The sequence below is a fragment of the Fusarium pseudograminearum genome, chromosome 2 (assembly GCF_000303195.2).
Source record: "Fusarium pseudograminearum CS3096 chromosome 2, whole genome shotgun sequence".
Classification (NCBI taxonomy): domain Eukaryota; kingdom Fungi; phylum Ascomycota; class Sordariomycetes; order Hypocreales; family Nectriaceae; genus Fusarium; species Fusarium pseudograminearum.
Genome location: NC_031952.1, coordinates 2792310 through 2813201, shown reverse-complemented (window position 1 = coordinate 2813201; position 20892 = coordinate 2792310). Strand labels below are relative to the sequence as shown.

Here is a 20892-nt window from a genome sequence, read left to right as displayed (position 1 = left end):
ACATCATGTCTGGTGAGGAGACTATCTTGGCAAGGCGAGCTCGTCTTTCCCAGGTTCCACGAGCGGTGCGTACCTTATTTAGAATGATCCCTAACACTGTTAACACTAACTGACTAAACATAGTGCGAGGCATGCAAAGTCAGAAAGGTAGTTCAATTGACAATGAGATGGTTCTATTATCAATCTGACTAAATTGTCTTAGATCCGATGTGACAGATCCCAACCCTGTGGCAATTGCAAGGCTGCTGGTATCACTTGTCAACAAACCCACTCCATACAACAATCAGAACGTCCTAGACAAGACAATCGGATATCAAACTTGTAGGTATATCACTCCTTTCCTCTGCCGTACTGACAAAGATCAAAGAGAAGAATATGTGGCTTCTCTTGAAGCTCGATTGGCCAAGGTCGAGATTCGATTAGAAAAACAGCCTACGCAACCATCCACATCAACACCTGCGTCTACAAACCCTCCTACTTCCACGCCTACGGTTTCAAAACAGGATGCCTCAGTCTCTCCGCCAGTCTCATCTGAGCCAAGCGTCTACGATGTCGCCCAAACTCCAGTTGGCAACTTATACGAAGGAAGCTCATCGTTTATATCCCAATTTCAGCAGGCTAGCGAAGAGATCAAACAGTCAGCAGCTGCCAAGACGCCCGAGGGACAGCAGAGTATCAGCGAGTCTTTTAACCAGTTACACTCGATGCTTCATGATTCAAGCAGCAGGAAGCCGCCTCCTCGGGGTCCAACACGGTCTATGCCGGATATTACACCTTTGCCGGCTTCAGTAGTCCTCAAGATTATACGTACAATCAAATGTAACAACACGCCACTGTCCCATAATACAAGTCCTATGAAGTCTAATTATACTACAGTTAACCCAACCCGTTTCTTTCCTGGCCATGCAATGACCGACATAAAGTTAATCGAACATCTATGTCAAAAGGTCTATTTCCCCACGGAGCCAGTGACTCTCGGTCACATCACAAGTGTCAATGGAATCATGCGCCTCCTCCTTCGAGAGTTGATCATCACCGAAGACCCTTTAAGTAAAGAGCACGACTTGGAAGCATTGAAAGCTCAGGTCGAACGGAACTTTCACCTAGGTCTCGAGACCTTTGAGACTGTAACGGTACCAAGCTTTGAGAATGTTATTGCAATAACAACTGCTGTAAGTCTGAGATTTATCATCTGTGTTGGCATTACTGATGCAGTTATCTAGGTTCTCAAAATTCAGAACGAAAGCAGACCAGTTCTCGCACGCACCCTTGTCAACGCAGGACTCAGCCATTGCCAAATGTTAGGCTATCATCGAGAGATTACCTATCAGAAAGATCAAAGCGGCTTTGCTGAACACAAACGCCGTCTCTTCTGGACTCTGTATGTCTGTGACAAGACCAACTCTCTTCATCTCGGCAACGCTTCCAGAATGCAGGACTTCGAGGTTGATGCACAATACCCATCTATTCCAATAGATGTAGCTGAAAAGCCATGGATTGAGTTGTTTCACCTCGTGATAAGGCTGGCTAAGATCCAAGGACTCATCTTTGACAAATTATATTCTGTGGCTGCATTACAAGCACCAGCTATGGAGCGCCGACAATGGATTGATACTCTTGTTGCAGATGCTCATCAATGGCGATACGAACTTGACCGGGTATGTTTCTCTTAGCTTCCAATCCAACATTCACTCACATATACATAGCTCGACGGCAGTCAGGTCCGTTTTATAAAGCTCCTTGAGTTATCGATGACACACTGGGACATCATGTATTACACGACCCTCACCACTCTCCTCAGAGCACCAGCTATGCCTGGTGTCAGCACAGATATGACCTCGCAATGTTTTCAAACCGCTAGGCTCGCTTTAGAAAGCCACCTTCGGGCATTCTCAGGTTACGACGGAGTGAAACTGTTCACAAAGGCAGACTACATCGACTGGTGAGTAAAACGCAGATCGCTATCTTTCGTCATTTCGTCAGCTTACATGGTCAGGGCTCTTCACAACTCATCATTCACTCCCTTTGTGGTAATCTTCCTCCACTCGATGGCAGCATCAAGCCTTGAAGACGTCCAACTTCTTGAACAAGTTGTCGACACCTTTCGCCACGCCCGCGAAATCCATGCCGGCGCCGAGAGATTGTACCAGATTTGTGCCACTTTTGCCAGACTGGCTCGACGTATGGTGGAGTCACGAAACACATCAGTGGGCATGTACGATCAAAACACCGACTCGCTCCAAGTAGCAGGTGTGTCTCAAGATGTGCCGCTGAATTGGCCAGAGGCGTTTGTGCAGCCAACTGGACAGGGACAGCAGGCTACGTCTGATTCTGATGTTGATGCCTTTTTGAATGATGACATGACGTCGATCTTGGCGGATTGGATCAATGGCCAGCCTCCTGCTACGGAAATGTTTGTTATGGATTTTGGGGAGTGAGTTCAGATAAATTAGACTTCCGGATCTCTTGATTGGAATATATATTTCACAAAAGTGCTGTTAAAGAACATACAGTCGTGGCAAACATAAGTCAGGCAACAGGATAAATCTCTAAAGGCACGGAGCCAAGGCAGCCACTTTGGACCACATACAGAATTTTTTTTAGAAAGATAATTGTAGGCGTAAAAATTCGGTTGCCTTGGATTTGATCTCCCATAATACCTTTCTATTACAAACTTCCAAGACAAGACACGTCAGGGGTTTGGAGTTGCATTGAACGCAGCAGTATCTTATGTATCTGCCTGACCAGGCAGAAGAATTACTTAGAATTGGATGACGGCTAAGAATAGAATCAAAATAAGACTGTGCACTTAGACTAAACATACAGATCTATTTAAGACTGGTGTCACTGTCCAGTAGGACTTGCTTTCAACTTGGTCCTCAGACTTTCAACTGTCCTCTACAGCATCGATTGATAACTCTGAATATCTACTATATCACAATGGCGGTATGTCTTCACCTATGAATCCCCCATGAGACTATTCTAATCTTATTACTAGTCTGCTTCAGGGTACATCTCATCTCCATCCCTCAAGCCTACCAGATTGTGCAATACTCATACTCAAACAGTGTCTCGATCGATCAAGACTGCATCATAGCAGCCAACGCACTCCGCTTCTCCAAAGGTCCTGATAAAATTAAATTCATCATTTTCAAAATCACCGACGACGAACAAAACGTCGTGGTTGAAGAAACCAGTTCCGAGACAGAGTACGAAGTCTTTCGTCAGAAACTCCTCTCGGGTGTTGACAATACTGGAAACCCTGCACCACGATACGCAATTTATGATGTGGACTACGATCTTGGGGAAGATGGAAAGCGGCAAGTTTATGCTTTTGTTTCAACAGTATAATTCTTTCTAACAGTAGACTTCTCAGGACCAAAACAGTCTTCATCTCTTGGGTACCTCGTGGCTCGCCTATCAGGGTATTTATTGTTCGTTTCTTCAGTCAGAACTTGAACTAATTATTATTAGCTTCGTATGCTTTACGCCAGTACCATGGAGTATTTGAAAAAGGCCGTCAATGCCGGTGTTTTTACCCATGCTGGTGATCAAGAAGACATTGAATGGGAGGAATTGGTCAAGACTGCAAGTGGTGGCAAGGCCAAGTAACAGTGGCAGGGGTCGTACATCTTATTTCACAAGCCTTGACAAGGGTCCATCATCAACTGTAACCTCGGGACATAGATTAGACAATTGTTAGTGTCTTCACCAAGCAATGAATCGACCTTTAGTTCCCTGAAACAAGATCTACTAGACGCCGATTTCCATGGATCTGGAACAATCAAGCTTTTCTTGTCCGATCATCTTGATCGTTTGGTTGCACTAACTTGTACAGGGTTAACCCCCGAGTGATGCACCATGCGTTACAACGATGACGTTGATCCCCCCCAAATTGGAGGTCTTTCAGTGGACTCGATTGTCCTCTTCACACACACTCGCCACGCCAAATGTCAAAAAGTGTGGCTGGAAAACCTGGAAATCTCTCCATCTTGTCCTACAGCCGACAACGTCATCCTTTGTACAAATCACTGTAAACTTTATTTGTTTGTTTATATTATTACTCAAGCCTGCCCTCTACTGGAGAAACTGCACATAGCCACCTACAAAGTACCTTGGTAAAGATGCCTCGTACACTATTGCTCTGTTTTATCCACGGTTTCAAGGTACGCTATACACAGACGTCTCATAGCAACGCTAACGAAACACTTTAGGGTACCGACAATACCTTTCAAGAATTCCCATATGTGAGTTCTCGTCTTCCACAGAGCCGATAGACTCATTGTAAACTAACCCTTGGTGCCTAGGATCTCAAAAAGGCAGTCGGCAAAGAGCTACCAGACTGTAAAGTCCAGTCAGTCATCTATCCCAAATATGAGACATCTGGCGAACTCGCTCAGGCCTCGGAGGGCTTTCTCGGATGGTAAGTTATCTTGCCATAGAAATCAACTACTTCCACCGTACTAATGATCACCACAGGCTCAAGGAACGAGTCATGGACATTCGAAAGGAAAAGTCCGAAAAGCCATGGCCTCCTCATGACAGAGACGTCGGTGTAGTCCTCGTTGCCCACAGCATGGGAGGCTTTGTCGCAGCAGACTCTCTTTTCCTAGCTATAAACGAAAGAGCCAACGACGGAGACGAAAACGACCCTCTATTCCCCCTCATCCAAGGCATTCTAACATTTGATACCCCCTACAACGGCCTTGCTCGCTCCATGTTCGTCTACGGTGCTTTTTCAAACTATCAAAAAGTCAACAGTGTCTTCAACGTCATGACAGCTATATCCGCCGCCGCACCTGCCAGTCTTGCTCGTCTAAGTGCTCGGCGAGCTGCTACTACCGCCGTCACAACCAGTACACGAGGACCCCAATGGAAGACATGGCAGCTAGTAGCCGTCAAGACAGGCACAGTCGGCGCCATCGCAGCCGGTGGTGTGGCGGCTTACATGAATCGAGAGCTCATCATGCAAGGAATGAAGAGCGTCAAGAACATCAACAAAGAGTCGGTCGCTGAGGGATACCGCCAAAGCATGGACGCCTTCGGTCAAGGTTTAGCCTACATTAACCGCGGAAATGTAGGAAGGTCGTTTTCGTGGCTGTCGGATCACGTCACCTTCGTCGGTGCACTACTTAGACAAAAGGAGCTCAATCGTCGACTGGAACGCATTGGATCACTCAAGGGCATTGGTATGCATGACTTTTACTGCTCTCTTGGTGAGAATGGTTACTGGAGTGGTGGCTACTTTGTCCCTGAGCGAACATTCTGTGCTATCCCGGAAGAGAATCACTCGGCGTATCCTATCTTTGAGAGATGCGTCATGCTCAAAGCCGACGATGAGGTAGAGGCTCACATGAACATGTTCAGACCCGAGAAGCACCGCGGATACGAAGAGATGACGGAAAGGTCAGCCGAGCTTGTCAAGAAGTGGTTCATGAGTGAGGACAACGTTGTTGATGACCCCAAGTTCCGTGAAACTCCTCCCGAGGAGACGGAAGAGACTGAAAAGGCAAAGGAGATTCTCGAGCAGGATCCAGGTGCAGAAGAGAACGAAAAGGCTGAGGGTGCCGACAAGGACAAAGACGAGTTCCCAGACGAGTCGCCCCTCGATATCGCCAATGCTGCGTCGCTTGTGCCACTTCCGGACGATACAGGAGACCAGATCATCGGTGATGCAAATATCGAGGGCGCCGATACCGTCGAGAAGCGAAACTACCTCAACTATCTCTTCGGTGTGGCTCAATCGGCAGGTACAGATGCCAAGGGTTGGCTGCCAAACAAGATCCCCCAGATGCCAAACCTGCCCAGCATGCCGAATATGCCGAATATGCCGAACATGCCAAATATGCCCAAGGTTCCCAGCTCTGTATCGTCGTTGGGCAATGTATCCATGCCTAGCATGAGGATCTGGGGTAAGAAGGATGGGGATGCACAAGGAGAGGGTGAGAAGCAGGACAAGGATACCCCCGAAGAAAAGAAGGATCATGTGGCAGAAGCTGAAGCAAAGGATGAACCGAAGGAAACGACTGATGATAATGCTGAGGTTTCCCAAAAGGTTGAGGTAGAAGGTGAAAAGAAATCAGGTTAGGTGGGAAGCAGAGGTTGTCATTTTCTTTCATGTTGTTTTCCCACCCCGTTACGGTTCAAGATTAATAGTCATTATAGCTCGAGAGGTTGGGGATATTAATTTCATCACTTCAACCTAAAGAATGAACTTCATTATACAGCAGTCTAATATGAACCTGATCTATCTCCTTCAGTCACTATTCTAAATGGCCTTTAACCTGAGCTGAGCTGAGCCAACATGAGAGGCGGGCCTATCAGTCATCGCACTTCCCCGCACTACCTTCTTTCTCATTCGTATGTGACGGGCTGTCTTCCATACATCTCCACGACATCATATATAATTCAGCTACGAGTTTTGCATCTTTCTACCTTGACTATACTTCACTTCCAATCAGTGCCTCACCAGTAAGCACGTCACGCTCAAGCCAGAAGAACGATTCGTCGCTCTGGAGGGCAGTATCTACCCAGGCGGCCCAAGCACTTGGTACATAATGGATTGGGATCAGCGTCGCCTTGTTTCAGTCACTATGGACGAGGAACTTGAATCAGCAGATCCGGCAGTCGAGCACCTCTCGAAGCATATAGACGACCTGGAACTGGATGTTTTTGAAATCCATGTTTCATCTCAGGGCGACTTGATATCAACATCTACAGACCCAGAAGATGACAACACCTTTTGTCCGTTCTACGCCCCTCTTGAGGCAATCGAAAAGCCAGAGGATATTCAAGTTGTCCCGAGGTCAAAATTACAGGAGCTTGATAGACTGGGGCCTCTAGTAGACCTTGTCACGGATCTGCAAACCTCTAAATCCAGCGAAAAGGTAAGTAAGCGGTTCTCTAAGACTCAAGAACTAAGCCCCTGACTTGAACATAGCTAGTATTCAAGTATTACTTTGTTTATCAACGCATGTCTCGTGTATGGAATGAGATGAATCTGTGGATGCGTCTACCCAAACATCCAAATATCGTGTCCTTCGACAAGATAGTCATAGATGAGCTGGAAGGTCGTTGCGTCGGGTTCACAATCAAGTATATCGCAGGAGGAACTCTCGATGAGAACAGATCTCGAGTCTTCAAGCTCAAGTGGCTCCTTCAACTGATTGCTATTATCGACGAGCTAAACTTGAACCTCGGAATTGCTCATCAAGACGTCGCACTTCGGAACCTGCTTATAGACGACCCTACTGATTTCCTGATGATTTTTGACTTTAATTTCTCAGCTCGCATTGGAGATCTGGGATATAGTCAGGCTCGAAATGATGTTGATGGAGTTTTATTTACGGTATATGAACTCATCACTGGTGACTACGAGCTACGTTCCGTGGAACATGAACAACAAAAGGTCTCGGATATTGAGGGGATAGAGTGAACTAAACACCCTGATGTTCAGCTTGATCACCCGGTTGCAGAATTCCGCAAAGTTCTCGATCAATGGTCTTCAGAGCGGCGGAAGGACTCCAACCGGATCAATACTTTCAAAGACGCCCCGAACTACATCGAGTGGCCAACTATGCCCCAGCCACCACCCTCTGAGGTTGTGATTAACTACACAACAGGCCCGGTGAAGGAACCCAAGGTTCTGTGGAGTACGGAGAGGAGGGATATGCTAGCACAAGGGAAGGTGGTTTTAAACTGGCAACGTCCTGCTCAGATAAAGCTTACACCAGAAGATAGAATCTTGGAGACTGGTGAATATATTTAGCTAACTGGAAATATGAAGCTTAGGTGGTCAAGTCGAAGAAGCAGAATAAAGTCTATAGATAACGGCTGGATTAGACGTCTATATTTTCGCTGGATATTTGGATCCAACGACGTGTCACCCATGCATCATTGTTTGGATAAGTCAAGTCAAGATAGGGTGAGAAGACTTGTGGGCTCAGCGAGCTTGATATCTTCAAGTTGCAAACTAGATACAAAAGTCCAATAATCCGTTGCCGTCCTCCATTCCTCTTCCAACAAACACCAAGCTTCGTCCCTAACAGTCAATCATAATCCTGCCCTTCCCACGACTAACACAGCTCAACATCGACTCCTTCTTCTGCTCCTCATTCAAAGCCACGCCTTTATGCTCTACCTCTCCCTTGCAAACATCGACCATACACGTCCCGCAGTTCCCAACCAGGCATGAAGACTCAATCTCCAGCCCAGCATCGGAGAGTACCTGAAGAAGCGACTTTTCACGAGGCACTTGAATTGTCTTGCCTGTAGACTTGATTTCCACTTCGAAGGGCTCTCCTGTTCCTGTTGTGGCATCGCCAAATTCTTCGAAATGAATATTGGCTTTCGGATAATTCAGAGTGGTGGTTATGGTGCGACAGGCATTCATCAGAGATGTTGGGCCGCAGCAGTAAACGACTGTAGTGGGTTTGTTCTCATCCACTAGCTTGGGTATGATCTGACTGAGATTGAGTCGTCGGTCCTGATCTTTGGCATATATATTCGTCTTGTCGAGTGGTAGACGTTCCATATAAGCGGCATCTTTGTGGCTACGCACAGCATAATGTACCTGTACATCTGCCTCTCCGCTCGATAGCTTCTCGATCTCTGTGAGAAATGCTGTCACACCAATACCACCAATGACGAAAATGTGTTTGACGGCTTGTGGAGCAGAGCTCTTGTCCTGCTGGGTCGTGGAGGCGTTGCGTCCTGATGCAATCTTGATAACGTCACCAACTTTCAGGTTATCATGCAAATAGACAGACCCGCCTCGAGAGTTGTCATCTCGAGAAATACCCAGCTCGAAGCGGTTTTTAGTGCCGGATACGACAGAGTACGCACGAGATAAACTCCCATCAGGCCCGAACCGAAGTCGCACAAAAGGGAACTGTCCAAAGGCGAAATCCTCAGATTTTTCATCATCACCTTCGACTTCAAAGACGAATGACTTGACTCTCATAGTAAGATCCGTTTTGGAGACCAACTTGTAAGGTCGCCACCACAGAGATGCGATCACCTTCGAGGCGACCACTCATATCTTCGGCACCGTGTTCAAGACGTGTGCGAAATATGTTCAACATCTCTTCAGACAGGGCAGGCAGAGTGGCCAACTCTCGAGACGCCTCGTAGTTATCCTTTTCGTGGTAGAGGTAGTTCTGGACACGAGCAAGAGGCCAGGTTGGGTGAATCCGTTCGACAAGTTCCATCTCGTCACCCTGTTCGATAAAGCCAGTCTTGATGACACGGTAGTACCACCCCATACGACCAGTTGACTGCGCCATAGCTGAAGCTTTCTTGTGCTGAAAGCGGTGGTTCAGCTTGTAACACGGCTGTCGAGGGGATGTCACCTGGATTCTCACAGAACCTTTTCCTATGCGGTAAACGTCGCCGATACAGACATTGTGCTCTGACATGTGCCTCGCCGAGAGGTTCTCTCCAAACCCACCAATTTTGAAGAGATCTTGGCGTCCGGGGACTTCAAAATTCCACGCATCATAGTGAGCAGCGCAGTATTGGTGCAGCGCTTTCTCGGGGCCGCCATGATGGACGTAGTCATGCTCGTCGCCGACAAGACCCAGAGGAGTAACTTCCCATTTTCCTTGACGATCTCGCTTGTTGATGGCGCTGCGGATGTTTACTCCACCCATGGGACGGACTTTGCCTGTTCGCAAGCTGAGAAGGAGATCTGTGGGAGGAAGAGGAGCAGGACCTACCGCGGAGCTTCCAGATTTGGCAGACATTTTGACAATTGTGGTTAATCGGCGTGTAGTATTGAGTTGATTGTAGTTGTTGAAGGTTGAAGTTGAGGTGAGTAGAATAACGAGCCTTTTGTTGGACGAGACTAGGCATCCTACACTTAACCCAATCCAGCAAGTCACTCAAAAGTTCCTTGTCGTTATCACCAACAAAATGGATGACTAACTGATTAACGACCTAGAGATACATGATCACTCGATTACAATTCTCTCATCTTCTCTTCCAACCCCAAACATACCCAATATCTCTCGTCTTCCCTCCATCACCTGCTTTGCCTCTTCAAAGCATTGAGCAGACTCAATCACAAACGACAGTAATCTTGTGCAACGCATCCACCTATCTTCAAGTAACCTCACAAGCTCCTGCTTGTTCTTATAAGCCCCCAGCCATGACTCCGGTAGCTCAAAGATGTCGTCGACTGTTTGGGGAAACATGTTTGCCTCTTCTTTAAGAGCAACAGAAATCAAGCCGTTGAACCGTTTGTAAAGGAGCCCCCATGCTGCTTTCCAGCTACTTAACTCAGCTTCAACTTTGCCCGGCTTTTCCTTTCGCCTGTGTGATTGCTTGTCAGAACGGTCAGTGGTTGCAAAAGTGTCCAGAACGCCGTTGCAATAGTTCAAGTCGTCTTGAGCAGTTTTCAAGTCCAGATTGGCCAACTTTTCGAATCTTCCCGCGTCCCAGAAGGTTTGAAGATCCAAAAGCTCTGTGAAGAAGTTATCCACCAGCGACGACTCGTGTCTGCTGGTCCAATTTGGATCTTCCTCAAGTTGAAGTCTCCATGCAGCGATTTCATCTTCTGAAGCAGACGGTGACTCAATCTCAACCACGACTGCGTATCTGACATAAAGATTCGTGGCGTTCTCACGCTCTTTAGCCAGGAATGAATCGGCCGAGTTGCATGCGGCTAGTCCTTCTTCCCTTGGCAGCATCAGATATCTCCACTGGTAAAGAAACGTAATAATTTCCAGAGTCAAGGAGTATGTCGCTTCTAGGATACACGCTATATCGAAATCGGTGTGTTTACTGTATATGTGTTGTTTCCCTATCCAGTATATAATGGCGGCCGCGCATGGGTAGACAAGCTTATATGTAATGACGTTGTTATCTCGGATGTATTTGTCGCATACGAAGAATGTTTTGCAGCCTAATATTCTTACCAACGCCAGATAATCACTCGGGCCGAGAACACGCTGCGGAGTGCTTCGTAATGTCGATACTGGACCACTAACAGTAAGAATTACCTCCCCCTGTCGAATCGCTTTGTAGTGGACTTCTCTGTGAACCTCATCAAATGTGGCAGTCTTCAATAGTTTGATGAAGTCAGAGCGTTTCAGCTCTGCAACCTCGTATCCTGACGTTACGAGGCAACCTGTTTCTGCATCAACGGCTTTGTAGCATTCCTCTAACGCTAAGTCTGTTTCGGCCTCACAGGTTGAAAGTGGGATGTTTTTCCGAATGGACTTTGCCGAGCGATTCCAGATAGGTTGTGATGAGGGCCAGGTAGGTAGAGACAGGGCAGGAATTCTCGCCGAAGCTTCGTTCATAACAGTTTGTATGTCGCCTAGTCTTTGTGATATATCAGCTGCCACGTATGGTCTCTGCTGCAAGTCCCACATAGGAACCCAGCTAGGAATACCATAAGTGTTGCGTTGCTCTATATTGGTTAAGGATTCTGAGAGCTCCAGTATCTCATGTCGTCCTCTCTTCTGAATAAGATATGCGGCAGTCCCGATGTATACTTCACGGACCATGAGATTGTAGTCGGCTGCCAGAATGGATGCATCTTCGACATCGACTAGTCCAAGTAGGCCAAAGATTTTGTCTCTCAAGTCGCTCATCTGGCATAGCGCAGTCGCTGCAAGAACCTGGACAAGCTCGCTTTTCACATATGGCCCTATCCTGCCGATATGATTCATCCACCAGGGAATCTCGACACGGTGTGTCTGAGCTTTAACCACCATCTCCTGCGTGATGGGCACCGAATTGTCACCGCAATGCAAAATGACAGAGCGAGCGAGCAAGACTTCTTGTACAACCCATAATCGGGAAAAGAATGGCCGTTGGAAGAAAGGGTCTAGGATTGCCAATGCGTGGTTTTTAAACTCCCTCCCCGGTGGCCTGGCTGGTTCAGCAATGCTTTGGAGAAGGGGAACAACCTTGGTTCCTTTCCGAGAGTTACCATATTCATCCTCTCCGACGTAGGCATGAACAACGTTTGCTCTGGAAAACACATCATCCATCATGGCAACTTGATATGATCTCTCCTCGAGATCAGACTGGTTGATGCAAACCGAGTCGACCCAGATGAAGACAGATTCAAGCTCTTTGCGCAGATGACGAAGGCCCTGGTGACAACTTGATGTGATTGGCAAAGCTCTGTTGCCATGACCGATGAATATTCGCTGGCATAAAGAAGAATCGTTGCTGGCGTCAGCCCAAGTGTATGAAAGGGCTTCATAAGCAGGTGGCTTGTCCACATCGACTACCAATAATCGGCCTTCAAGTGCCTTTTCCCGGGGTGCGGGCAGAAGTTCCAAGATCCTAATATGCGAAGGTTGAGTCAATTCGGGATATTCGACTTGTTGGATCTGTCTTGGCTGGTAAGATCTCGGTGTAATTTGCAGGGTTAGAAACTCACTTCTCGCCCGTAAGCATCGCTCACTGTGGCTGCTTGGTGGGTGATACCTGAACAGACCATGCCCTGGCTGGCCTGGATTCGCCGTAAAACTCTTCCAATGTCCTCGCTAGGTGCGTCTGTCATATAATCGACGCACGACGGCCATGACAAGGGTTTGACCTCCTCTTTAGGGTGTGGTTCTTCATGGTATGCAGAAGAAGCAACTGCCTCGGCAGGTTCATCGATAGAGAACTCAAGAGGGCCAATTGTACCGCAAGCTTGGCAAGTCCAGAGTTTGTCATCGAACGGAATCGGGTCAATTCTTCGACAGTCCGGATCGTGCCAATCCATGGCGCATAAATGAGAATTAACGGTGAGGCAACAAGGCCGGCTAGCTCAGAAAGTGTGGGGTGAGGGGACCAACATTTTATAAGTACAAGTGCAGTATCCTATCCGTAGTAAGCTAAACTTGTCCAACGAGGCTAATGAGGCTGTGCATTGCAAGGCAGATTTAACGACCAGCGAGTGCGTTTAGTTCATTTCTTTCTTGTTTGTTTCTCTCTTTCTATTTCCATGTTCATTCGTATCAGTACCAGTGGTATTTTCATTTCACGGAACTCTTATCTGCCAGGCATCATTATCATGCAAGCTACGCAATCTCGACAACACCATGACACTATTGGGATTACTTTGTCGGTCTTTTACAGTAAGAATGATCGTATATTTCAAAGAAATCCTGCTATTAAACTGCTCGCTGATGTGTCCGACCGCTCATCCTTCTCAAATTTCTGGTGCTCAGCCGATATGTCCTCAAATTGATCCGACAAGGCCAAACATAACGTTGAAAGATAGTGGGAGGGCCCCATTAAGTAGAGGCAAGTTCCTCGATAGCTTCCCAATGACCAGTCCAAAAGGTTTCAATCTTCCAATAATTACTTCATAAATCCGCTCGTTCGTTACGGCCGGTTGCCTCATGCATCCATACTGGAGCGCAACGCTGCATCCCCCAACCACCAGCTGATCACAGTAGAAATTATCCGTCCGCGCACTATCACCCCATGCTTGATTTCGATACGTCCGTCCGCCAGCGCTGCACAGCTGAAAATCTCATTACTTTGCAACAATTTGGGCAGATTCCTTGCTTTCTTGTCTCTTCCGCTCTCTCTCTTCGGTGGTGGCGCAGGTGGGACAGACGACAATATCGGTATATGAAGTTATAGCTACTCCATAGCATCGACCGACGAAATAGTTTTCCTGTCGGCTGTCGAAGGGCTGACGCGATCTCAGACCGCAGTTCAAAATGGGGCTTTCGATGGCGTCGACGTAGCCGCAGCGGCTGCATTCTTCCAGCGTTTCTGTCTGTGTGCACATGGTGGATTGTTTCGAGAGTTATATATGTCAGGTTATGTGTCGATGTGTCGATGTGTCGATGTTTGGAAGAGGTTGGCTAAGCGAAAGGCTCAGATCATGGACAGGCAAGGTTCTTGATAAAGCAAACTTGGAGGGTCATGTACCCGTTATATATAGCCTGTCAGCTGGTTCGCAACTTGATTCATGCTGCCCGGACGAGGCAGACGGAATTTCCAAATCAGGCGGTGTGCTTTGTTTATTGGAAAGAAGGGTTACACAGACACTTCTGATAAATGATACTCCTGATCACGTATGATTATGAAGAGACCGGTCGTGACTTGTTCTCCTGCGATTCATCAGAGTCCCCCTCCTGGCTTATCGACAGGGTTCCATTCGTTATGTCCAAGTGCGCATCGCTTCGCCGTTGCAACATATCCGACCGATCCTTGACCTTTCGAGACGATACGGACATTTTGATATTGGTAGCAGGTTGCACTTCCCGCTCAGGTCACACAGATGCGCCCTCAAATATACGAGTACGAAGAATACTACCCGCGTTTTTCCCAAGGTATTTCCAAAAACGTTATTGCGCAGATGAAGCACGCCACCTGGCAATCAATAAACACTCTCCTTGTCGTATCCATTAGCCATTCTCCTTTCGTGTCAATCTCCTTATTGCCGCAGTAATATCCAGTGTGGTTACATATGATGTAAGTTTCCCTGGATACTGCCTAATTAGATTGCTGGACGATATCTATCTTGGCAAACTGCGCAGACATTCACTCGTTTTATTGTTCTTGCAGAATAGTATATATTGATGGCCCGGGTATTAGATGCCGGCTTGGAACGCAAGATATCTGACAGACTATGCATCCAATCCTTCTGATAGCCGTCAATAACAGCCGAGCTTTGCTGATATGCAACTGGTACGGTTGTATTGGCGGACATTTATTCGGGAGGGGATCAGATCAGAAAGCAGATCATTCACTTCTTGATCCATCTGTCCAATGAAGCAACCAGTTTCACTGAACCTCTCACTTGAAGCAGCTTATGTCGTTTCCACATGAAATCAAATTCAAACGTTGGTCAACCTACCAAACTATCTTCAGCCAGTCCCAGGTCAAAGCTTTCAGACGCATCGCCAGGCCATCTTTTCCGGTGAATTCTCGGTGATAACACATATTTGGAAGTTTCTAAAGTGACAATAGGGCGATATTTAACACATTCTTCGCAGCCCTCAGAATCTCAAAGTCAACATGATTGGTTGGTGTAGTTGGTTTGACTTTGACACCCACGTTCAAAGATAAGCGGCCGTAGCTCACTGGTCAAGTTTATTATGACGACAAGAAAGGTTACAAGAGCTCCGACGGTGCATCCTCGATGTTTGTCGATTCTGCTTTTGGCAGTCCTCGTCGCTGCGGAAGCAAAGTGAAGGACTAGCTGAGTTTAGAGTACGAATATTAATAGGTTTCCTGTGGATAATATACTCTTGGCCGCACAGTGAGGGACAAAGTCATTATCAAGCTCTTGTGAACCGCGTACAAACACCAAATACTGGAGTAGTAAAATGTGAAAGGGCATCAACATCTGTAATGAGTAATACTGGCGGCTTCTGTCGCTTTGCGCCGTGTCACAAGGGTCGGCTCAATCACACCCACAAGTCACGAGGCATACTTTTCGGCTGAGTCGGACAGGCAGAATATAGGTATGTGCCGCAAGACTGAGCAGACTGATCAGGAAATACGCTGTCAAAAAGAGTCAGCCAGATCGAGTTTGGTCTTAGACTGCGGAACATTCGGCCAAGAGGTCACTGGATGTGGAAACAAACCAGCTGCTAGTTAAATGGAGACAAAAAGACAAAATAGGAGGACATTCCCTGGTAGGAGGGCTTGTACCTGGAAGAATAAGAAAAGATATTGAAAGTCAATTGACTTGGAGTTGTTGGGATTAAGAAAAAAAGAACAGCGTGGCGTAAGATAGGCATTAAAGAATGCGGTGAGGGCAAAGCGAGACTTGCATGAAAAACATATTAAACGAATGGATTGTGGTCTGGCCATAACAAGCGAATACGTCTACAACGCGACAAAAAAGACGCAAGTTGTGATTGACGATCTCTTTCGAATTGCGTGGATACGCCGTCCGATACTGTAGATCTGTCCGAGGAATGGGGAAATGCAAACAACGGGGTTAAATCCGAATAAAATGACGTTCGTTTCAAGACGTGGCTGTAAATGTTGCGGTCCAGCAGTGGATTCACGGGGCCTGAACCTTGGTAATGGCACCCGAAATAGGTACCCAAAAAGAAGGGTCTCGGATGCACGGTTGCATGCATCTGTTGGGATTAAAACAAGCCATTCACGGTTCTGAAAGAAGAAGTATTCAGCCACCAAACAAATATCTGTTTAGACAAAGGCGTCAATAGGTTGGCAACTTAACAGCCACTATTGAAAAGTTCTGAGTAATGTGAATAAGAGCCTGTCTGTGGTTATACCTGCGCTGCGCTGTCAAGAATGGCGATGACGATAATGCTGATCTTATCGTGATGGTGTGCGGATGGCGACAATTGCGTCACAAGAAATAGGTAATCTGACAATGATTACCTGCCTACAATTCCGGATCCCCCAACGGTTACTACTCTATGCATATCACTGCATTGAAGTAGTAAAATAGTAGAGATTAAAGCTGAACATCAAGACAACTCATGAAATGCCATCCAAGACATGCATGAAAGTTTCCATCAGGTCCATCTCAGCGAGCCCAGGCCCAAGACCAGGGGAACGACAACACTGGTCTAAGTTTAGCTTTGATACTTGACGGGTACCTTGGAACTCTCTAGCCATCCGCTGGGCCCGATAGAAACCCCTGAACAAGACCTAGGCGCAGCACAGGCCCTCAGCGAGTGAACGGATGCTCCAACAGTCAAAGCCCAGTATCATCCAAACCTGGTTCTTCGTCTAGCGTGTGATTTATTATTTATGCGACAGATTCAGATCCAAATGTGAGGTGAAGCATCGGTTATTGACGTTACAGATTGTGATGGACGACGGGTTAATTTCCCCCTGTCCACACTTGGGCTGGGCTGTAATTTTTAGTGTCTTCCTCCTAGCTTGCTCACCAAGTGGGTATCTCACATGTACCTGCCCCCCCGTAAATCCCGTCCGGCTCGTCTACCTCTAGTCTGGGTGAACCCTTCCCCTTCTAAAACTTGGCCCCTTCCTTTCCCCGATTGTTTTATCACCGCTGCCAACTCAGCGCAACTTCCCTGGCTCTGTGGCCTCCAAACTCCAACCTCTCGATTCCACGATACTTCACTTGCCATCGGCGTCTCTCCTTGCTTCAACTTCGCTCCTTTTTTCTCTTTTGTTCACTTTTCCTCTCTTCTCTTCTCCTCTCCTTCCGTCCTTTCTACTCCGCCAATTCTCTTTTTTTCCTGACGTGACGGGGCCAGGCTGTCTTCAGCCGAAACGCGAGCGCAATGAACGCCCTTCAGCAAAAGTGTCGGCCGAAACATCAGGTCCTTGTCCTAAAATGTTATCCTCGAACCGCGAAAGGCGCTGTCGATGTCAAGCCCAACAGCAGCGAGCTCAGTTATCTCCTGTATTACGCCACAAGCCGTCGATCCAAGATTCAAAAGATTGGTGCCTTTCTCGAAAAGAAGACCGCCAGTGATGTTTGGCGTCTGCGTATTGGGTACGTCGCATCATCGGAGACGTGTCAGATTCGTCAGACTCGACGTTTCTGCCTCAAATTCTCACAACAGCTACAATTAATTCGAATTTTGTGTTGGCTAACATCTGCCCTTTCGTAGAAATGTCCAAGTCACCCTCCAGATCTTGTCAGCCTTGATGGAAAAGCTGCACAAGGATTCCGTCCTCATTGCTCCATTCGTCCTCAAGATCCTCGATACCGTCCTCAGATCCGACGACATCACCATGATCGAGTCCTCTCTACCTACGTTCGGAGCCTTCTGCGATTATCATGATGCAGCTTTTCTATTAGCCGATCAAACCTACCTCCGTCAATATGAAGAGATCGTCCGGTTATACGCTCAGCTTGCTTCGACAACCGCTCCGGGCCGCGAGTCGCTTACCACACCCGTCAAGGTCCGTTGGAGAAACGCAGGCCTCGAGGCTATCCGCAGCGTCTCCACAGCCGATGCCCTCTCCTCGATAACAGGCAGCCAAATGCATGTCATTATGCCCAGAATCCTCGAGAACCTTTGGTCCGACACACCCGACTTCCTCGAAATCCTACATCAGCGACTCGAAGAGGAGGAAAAGGTCGATACCGAAAAGCAGTTACGACGTAGGACAAGCATCGCTACAGTCGGGACGGATGGAGCAAACGACCCTAACCCTGTTGCCCTCTCCGGAACTGCCGGCGATGTTGATAAACTCGCCGAAGAGGAAGTCGGAGTATTGGCCATGCAATGTTTGAAGAGCATCTTCATTGTACCCACACGCGCTCAAATTCACGGCGCCACCGTTTCGCTACTAAAGTTCATCCAAGAAAAGGTTGCGCAGGGCAACTCGGTAGTCGAGCTCCATGACGATCGAGAACGAGACAATGGCTGGGCTATCAGTATCTACAGCATTATCGCACGCTGGGCTCCCGTGCAGGATAGATACACCATCCTGGTAGCGGCCTTGGAAACGCTACTCCGGATCCCAGCACAAGACGCGACTCTCGATGAACAGCTTGCGTTGGTAACAATCATGAGTTCCCTCTTACGATCCGACGTCAACCTCATTGGATTGAGCATGATGGACGTGCTCCTAGGCTTGATAAAGCAGATGAGGAAGCTCTTTAGGTTACGAAGCCCCGCCAGCCGAAGCGACGATGGCAATGTCGCTACCGCTGAATCCGATACGGCTGTGCGTCAAAAGAACAAGCATCTTGTGGGCAGACTCGAATTGTGCATTGGCGACTTGGCTACCCATGTTTATTACGCCGACCAGATTGCTGACATGGTTTCCGCGATTATTCTTCGTCTCAAGCCAAGTCGGGCATCAAGCATCAACTCTTCTCCAGGAGGCGAAAAGAACGGCAACGAGGCCGGACCAGGTGCCTCCACAGTAGAGCTGAGCGAAAGCCAGCAGCTTGACCACTATTTCTGCATTAGTACTGGCAGGGCATCTGGCCTCCGTGCTATAAAGGAGATTCTTCTCGTTGCAAACCCGCAGAAAAAGCTCACCGGCAACCTAGCCATGTCTCGCAACCCTGTGCCAATACACGTCTGGGAAGGGACTCACTGGCTTCTTCGTGATCCAGATGGTCACGTCCGCAAAGCATACATGGAAGCTATTGTTACATGGCTCGATCGCGAGACATCATTTGCAAGTGAGATTGCTGTTGAAGAAAAGCTTCCTCGTTCTCGTTCATCCATCAAGATGAGTAAGGAAGGTAGCTCTGGTATCAATCGACGAGCCGTTTCGAATGCCTCCCACCGTGAGCGAGGATCGAAGCCTCGACCGTCACAGTTCCTTGCTCTACTACATCTAGTCATCTACGACAATGCTCTTCAATATGTCGACTTCGAAACCGATCTCGTTCTGCTACATATTCTTCTAACCAGGCTCGTCCTGCAGCTGGGTGTGAATGCCGCTCGCTACGGCCTGCCCATGATTTACCGGTTACAAGAGGATGTCCAAGTGATTGAGACGCCTCTCCATAAAGTCCGAATTGCAGCGCTTTGCCACGGTTACTTCTGGGCGCTCAGCGAAAAGTTTGACTTCAAAGAATCTGACATTGGGCAAGCTATCGAGAGCGAGGTCGCCCGTCGCAAGAGAAAGGCGTTTTGGGTTCAGGGTATCAACATGCCCCCTCCCTCTCTCGATCAAGTCGGTATTCCTGGCGAGGCACTCCCGCAGCCAGATTGGGACTCTGCTTCATTGGAAAGGGAGGAGTTGCTTCCATTTGACGATCGGGAGGCGCTTGTAGAGTCCGTTGCGGCACGCTACCATGAGAGCCTTCAAGCACCTCCTGGAAGCCCTGGGTCTCCCGGTAGAAATCCTTCAGGGCCAATTCTTGGCTCAAGTCTTACTTCCACGGGCCAGGCGGACTCTGACGTGGAGTTGCCAGTTGTTTTCCGCGAGCATATGCTGGGAGACTGGTCCAGAGATGCAGCGGCTGCCATGCTTGCTGCTGCTGGAAAGTCGGAGTCATTGACAGGGTCCAAGACGGAAACTACGGGTACACGAGGTCATCTCACGGTTAAGACGAATGGCATGAACGGCAATGGGCTCGCTAATGGCCACGGGCCAACATCGCCGTACGGCAGTCAGTATAATCTGATGAGACCTCACTCATCACATGGTCATCGTGAGAAGGAGCGAGAAGGAACTATTCCGAGGCACCGTAAGGGTAGCGTACGCAGTGCCCATTCGCCAGCTGCTCTGTCCACGGGCAACCGAGGCACGGTCGCCTCGGTTGATCAGCTGAAGCTTGTGCTCTCGGGCAACCCCCCACCAAAAACAGCAGGTTTGGCGGGAGACGATGACAGTGGGGACAGTATGGTCAGCTACGATTACAGTCTCTCGGATATGAGCTTTAACCCAGCTACACAGAATGACCAGCCGGGTAGTCCGACCAGCGTCAAGAGACCTGGCACTTCTTCCAAGCGAGGGCCACTAAGCGCGCATCCTCCTCTTGGGGGAGCACCAAACTTGCATGAAGAACAGAATGGGGATGGGTCAGTACCTCCTGTGCCGCCACTGCCGGATATGAACATGTTGGGAGGCAAGAGAAGTCCAATTCAGGCAATGGAGAATTCGTTCCAGGAGAAGGGGAGACGGCGCAGTCTCAATAGCCGCAATGGAGACGGAATGCGGCCCAAATCGGTTCGCTCCCAAGAAACCAAGACGATGGATCTTCAAGATCTTCTCCGAGGGATCGATAGCCGGCCGAGTGAGGGAAGCTTGGGCAACGTGACGAGACCTCCATACTAGGGAATATGGTCATAATACAGATAGGAGTTCAAGGAATGCGGGTATGGAGGGTAATAGCGATGGTTGATTTCCTAGGGGACAGCGATGCTGGTGTAATTTGTGAGAGCTTTTGAGAATAAAAATGCAAAACGAAGATCTTCACGCACAGTTTGACTATGCTTGTGGTGACGCCGTTCTACTTGTGGGAATATTAACTAATATAGACTAACGGAGTAGATC

General features: G+C 48.1%; 7 protein-coding genes across 7 annotated transcripts, besides 1 other annotated feature; 3 read left to right on the top strand and 4 right to left on the bottom strand.

Annotated features, from left to right (window-relative positions):
- Nucleotides 1-5: 5 nt before the first annotated feature.
- On the top strand, nucleotides 6-2438 carry FPSE_11995 (uncharacterized protein; the record flags this gene model as incomplete). The annotated part of the gene is made up of 8 exons (XM_009265112.1): nucleotides 6-65; nucleotides 124-147; nucleotides 203-321; nucleotides 368-819; nucleotides 877-1172; nucleotides 1224-1658; nucleotides 1707-1942; nucleotides 1997-2438. 8 exons carry the CDS (start codon nucleotides 6-8, stop codon nucleotides 2436-2438), a joined length of 2064 nt encoding a protein of 687 aa, XP_009263387.1.
- A 502-nt stretch (nucleotides 2439-2940) lies between these two features.
- On the top strand, nucleotides 2941-7791 carry FPSE_11994 (uncharacterized protein; the record flags this gene model as incomplete). Its single annotated transcript, XM_009265111.1, has 13 exons — nucleotides 2941-2946; nucleotides 2999-3009; nucleotides 3069-3345; nucleotides 3475-3608; nucleotides 4070-4166; nucleotides 4215-4247; nucleotides 4308-4423; nucleotides 4480-6083; nucleotides 6290-6360; nucleotides 6462-6887; nucleotides 6941-7408; nucleotides 7457-7652; nucleotides 7769-7791. The coding sequence occupies 13 exons, from the start codon at nucleotides 2941-2943 to the stop codon at nucleotides 7789-7791; spliced, it is 3462 nt and encodes a 1153-aa protein (XP_009263386.1).
- Nucleotides 7792-8041: 250 nt separating this feature from the next.
- Nucleotides 8042-9743, bottom strand: FPSE_11993 (uncharacterized protein; the record flags this gene model as incomplete). The annotated part of the gene is made up of 2 exons (XM_009265110.1): nucleotides 8042-8950; nucleotides 9003-9743. The coding sequence occupies 2 exons, from the start codon at nucleotides 9741-9743 to the stop codon at nucleotides 8042-8044; spliced, it is 1650 nt and encodes a 549-aa protein (XP_009263385.1).
- A 207-nt stretch (nucleotides 9744-9950) lies between these two features.
- On the bottom strand, nucleotides 9951-12727 carry FPSE_11992 (uncharacterized protein; the record flags this gene model as incomplete). The annotated part of the gene is made up of 2 exons (XM_009265109.1): nucleotides 9951-12347; nucleotides 12398-12727. The coding sequence occupies 2 exons, from the start codon at nucleotides 12725-12727 to the stop codon at nucleotides 9951-9953; spliced, it is 2727 nt and encodes a 908-aa protein (XP_009263384.1).
- A 759-nt stretch (nucleotides 12728-13486) lies between these two features.
- On the bottom strand, nucleotides 13487-13747 carry FPSE_11991 (uncharacterized protein; the record flags this gene model as incomplete). Its single annotated transcript, XM_009265108.1, has 1 exon — nucleotides 13487-13747. The coding sequence occupies one exon, from the start codon at nucleotides 13745-13747 to the stop codon at nucleotides 13487-13489; it is 261 nt and encodes an 86-aa protein (XP_009263383.1).
- A 295-nt stretch (nucleotides 13748-14042) lies between these two features.
- FPSE_11990 (uncharacterized protein) lies at nucleotides 14043-14198 on the bottom strand (the record flags this gene model as incomplete). Its single annotated transcript, XM_009265107.1, has 1 exon — nucleotides 14043-14198. One exon carries the CDS (start codon nucleotides 14196-14198, stop codon nucleotides 14043-14045), a length of 156 nt encoding a protein of 51 aa, XP_009263382.1.
- A 2873-nt stretch (nucleotides 14199-17071) lies between these two features.
- Nucleotides 17072-17119: a repeat region.
- Nucleotides 17120-17201: 82 nt separating this feature from the next.
- Nucleotides 17202-20673, top strand: FPSE_11989 (uncharacterized protein; the record flags this gene model as incomplete). Its single annotated transcript, XM_009265106.1, has 2 exons — nucleotides 17202-17416; nucleotides 17535-20673. 2 exons carry the CDS (start codon nucleotides 17202-17204, stop codon nucleotides 20671-20673), a joined length of 3354 nt encoding a protein of 1117 aa, XP_009263381.1.
- Between the last annotated feature and the right edge of the window lie 219 nt (nucleotides 20674-20892).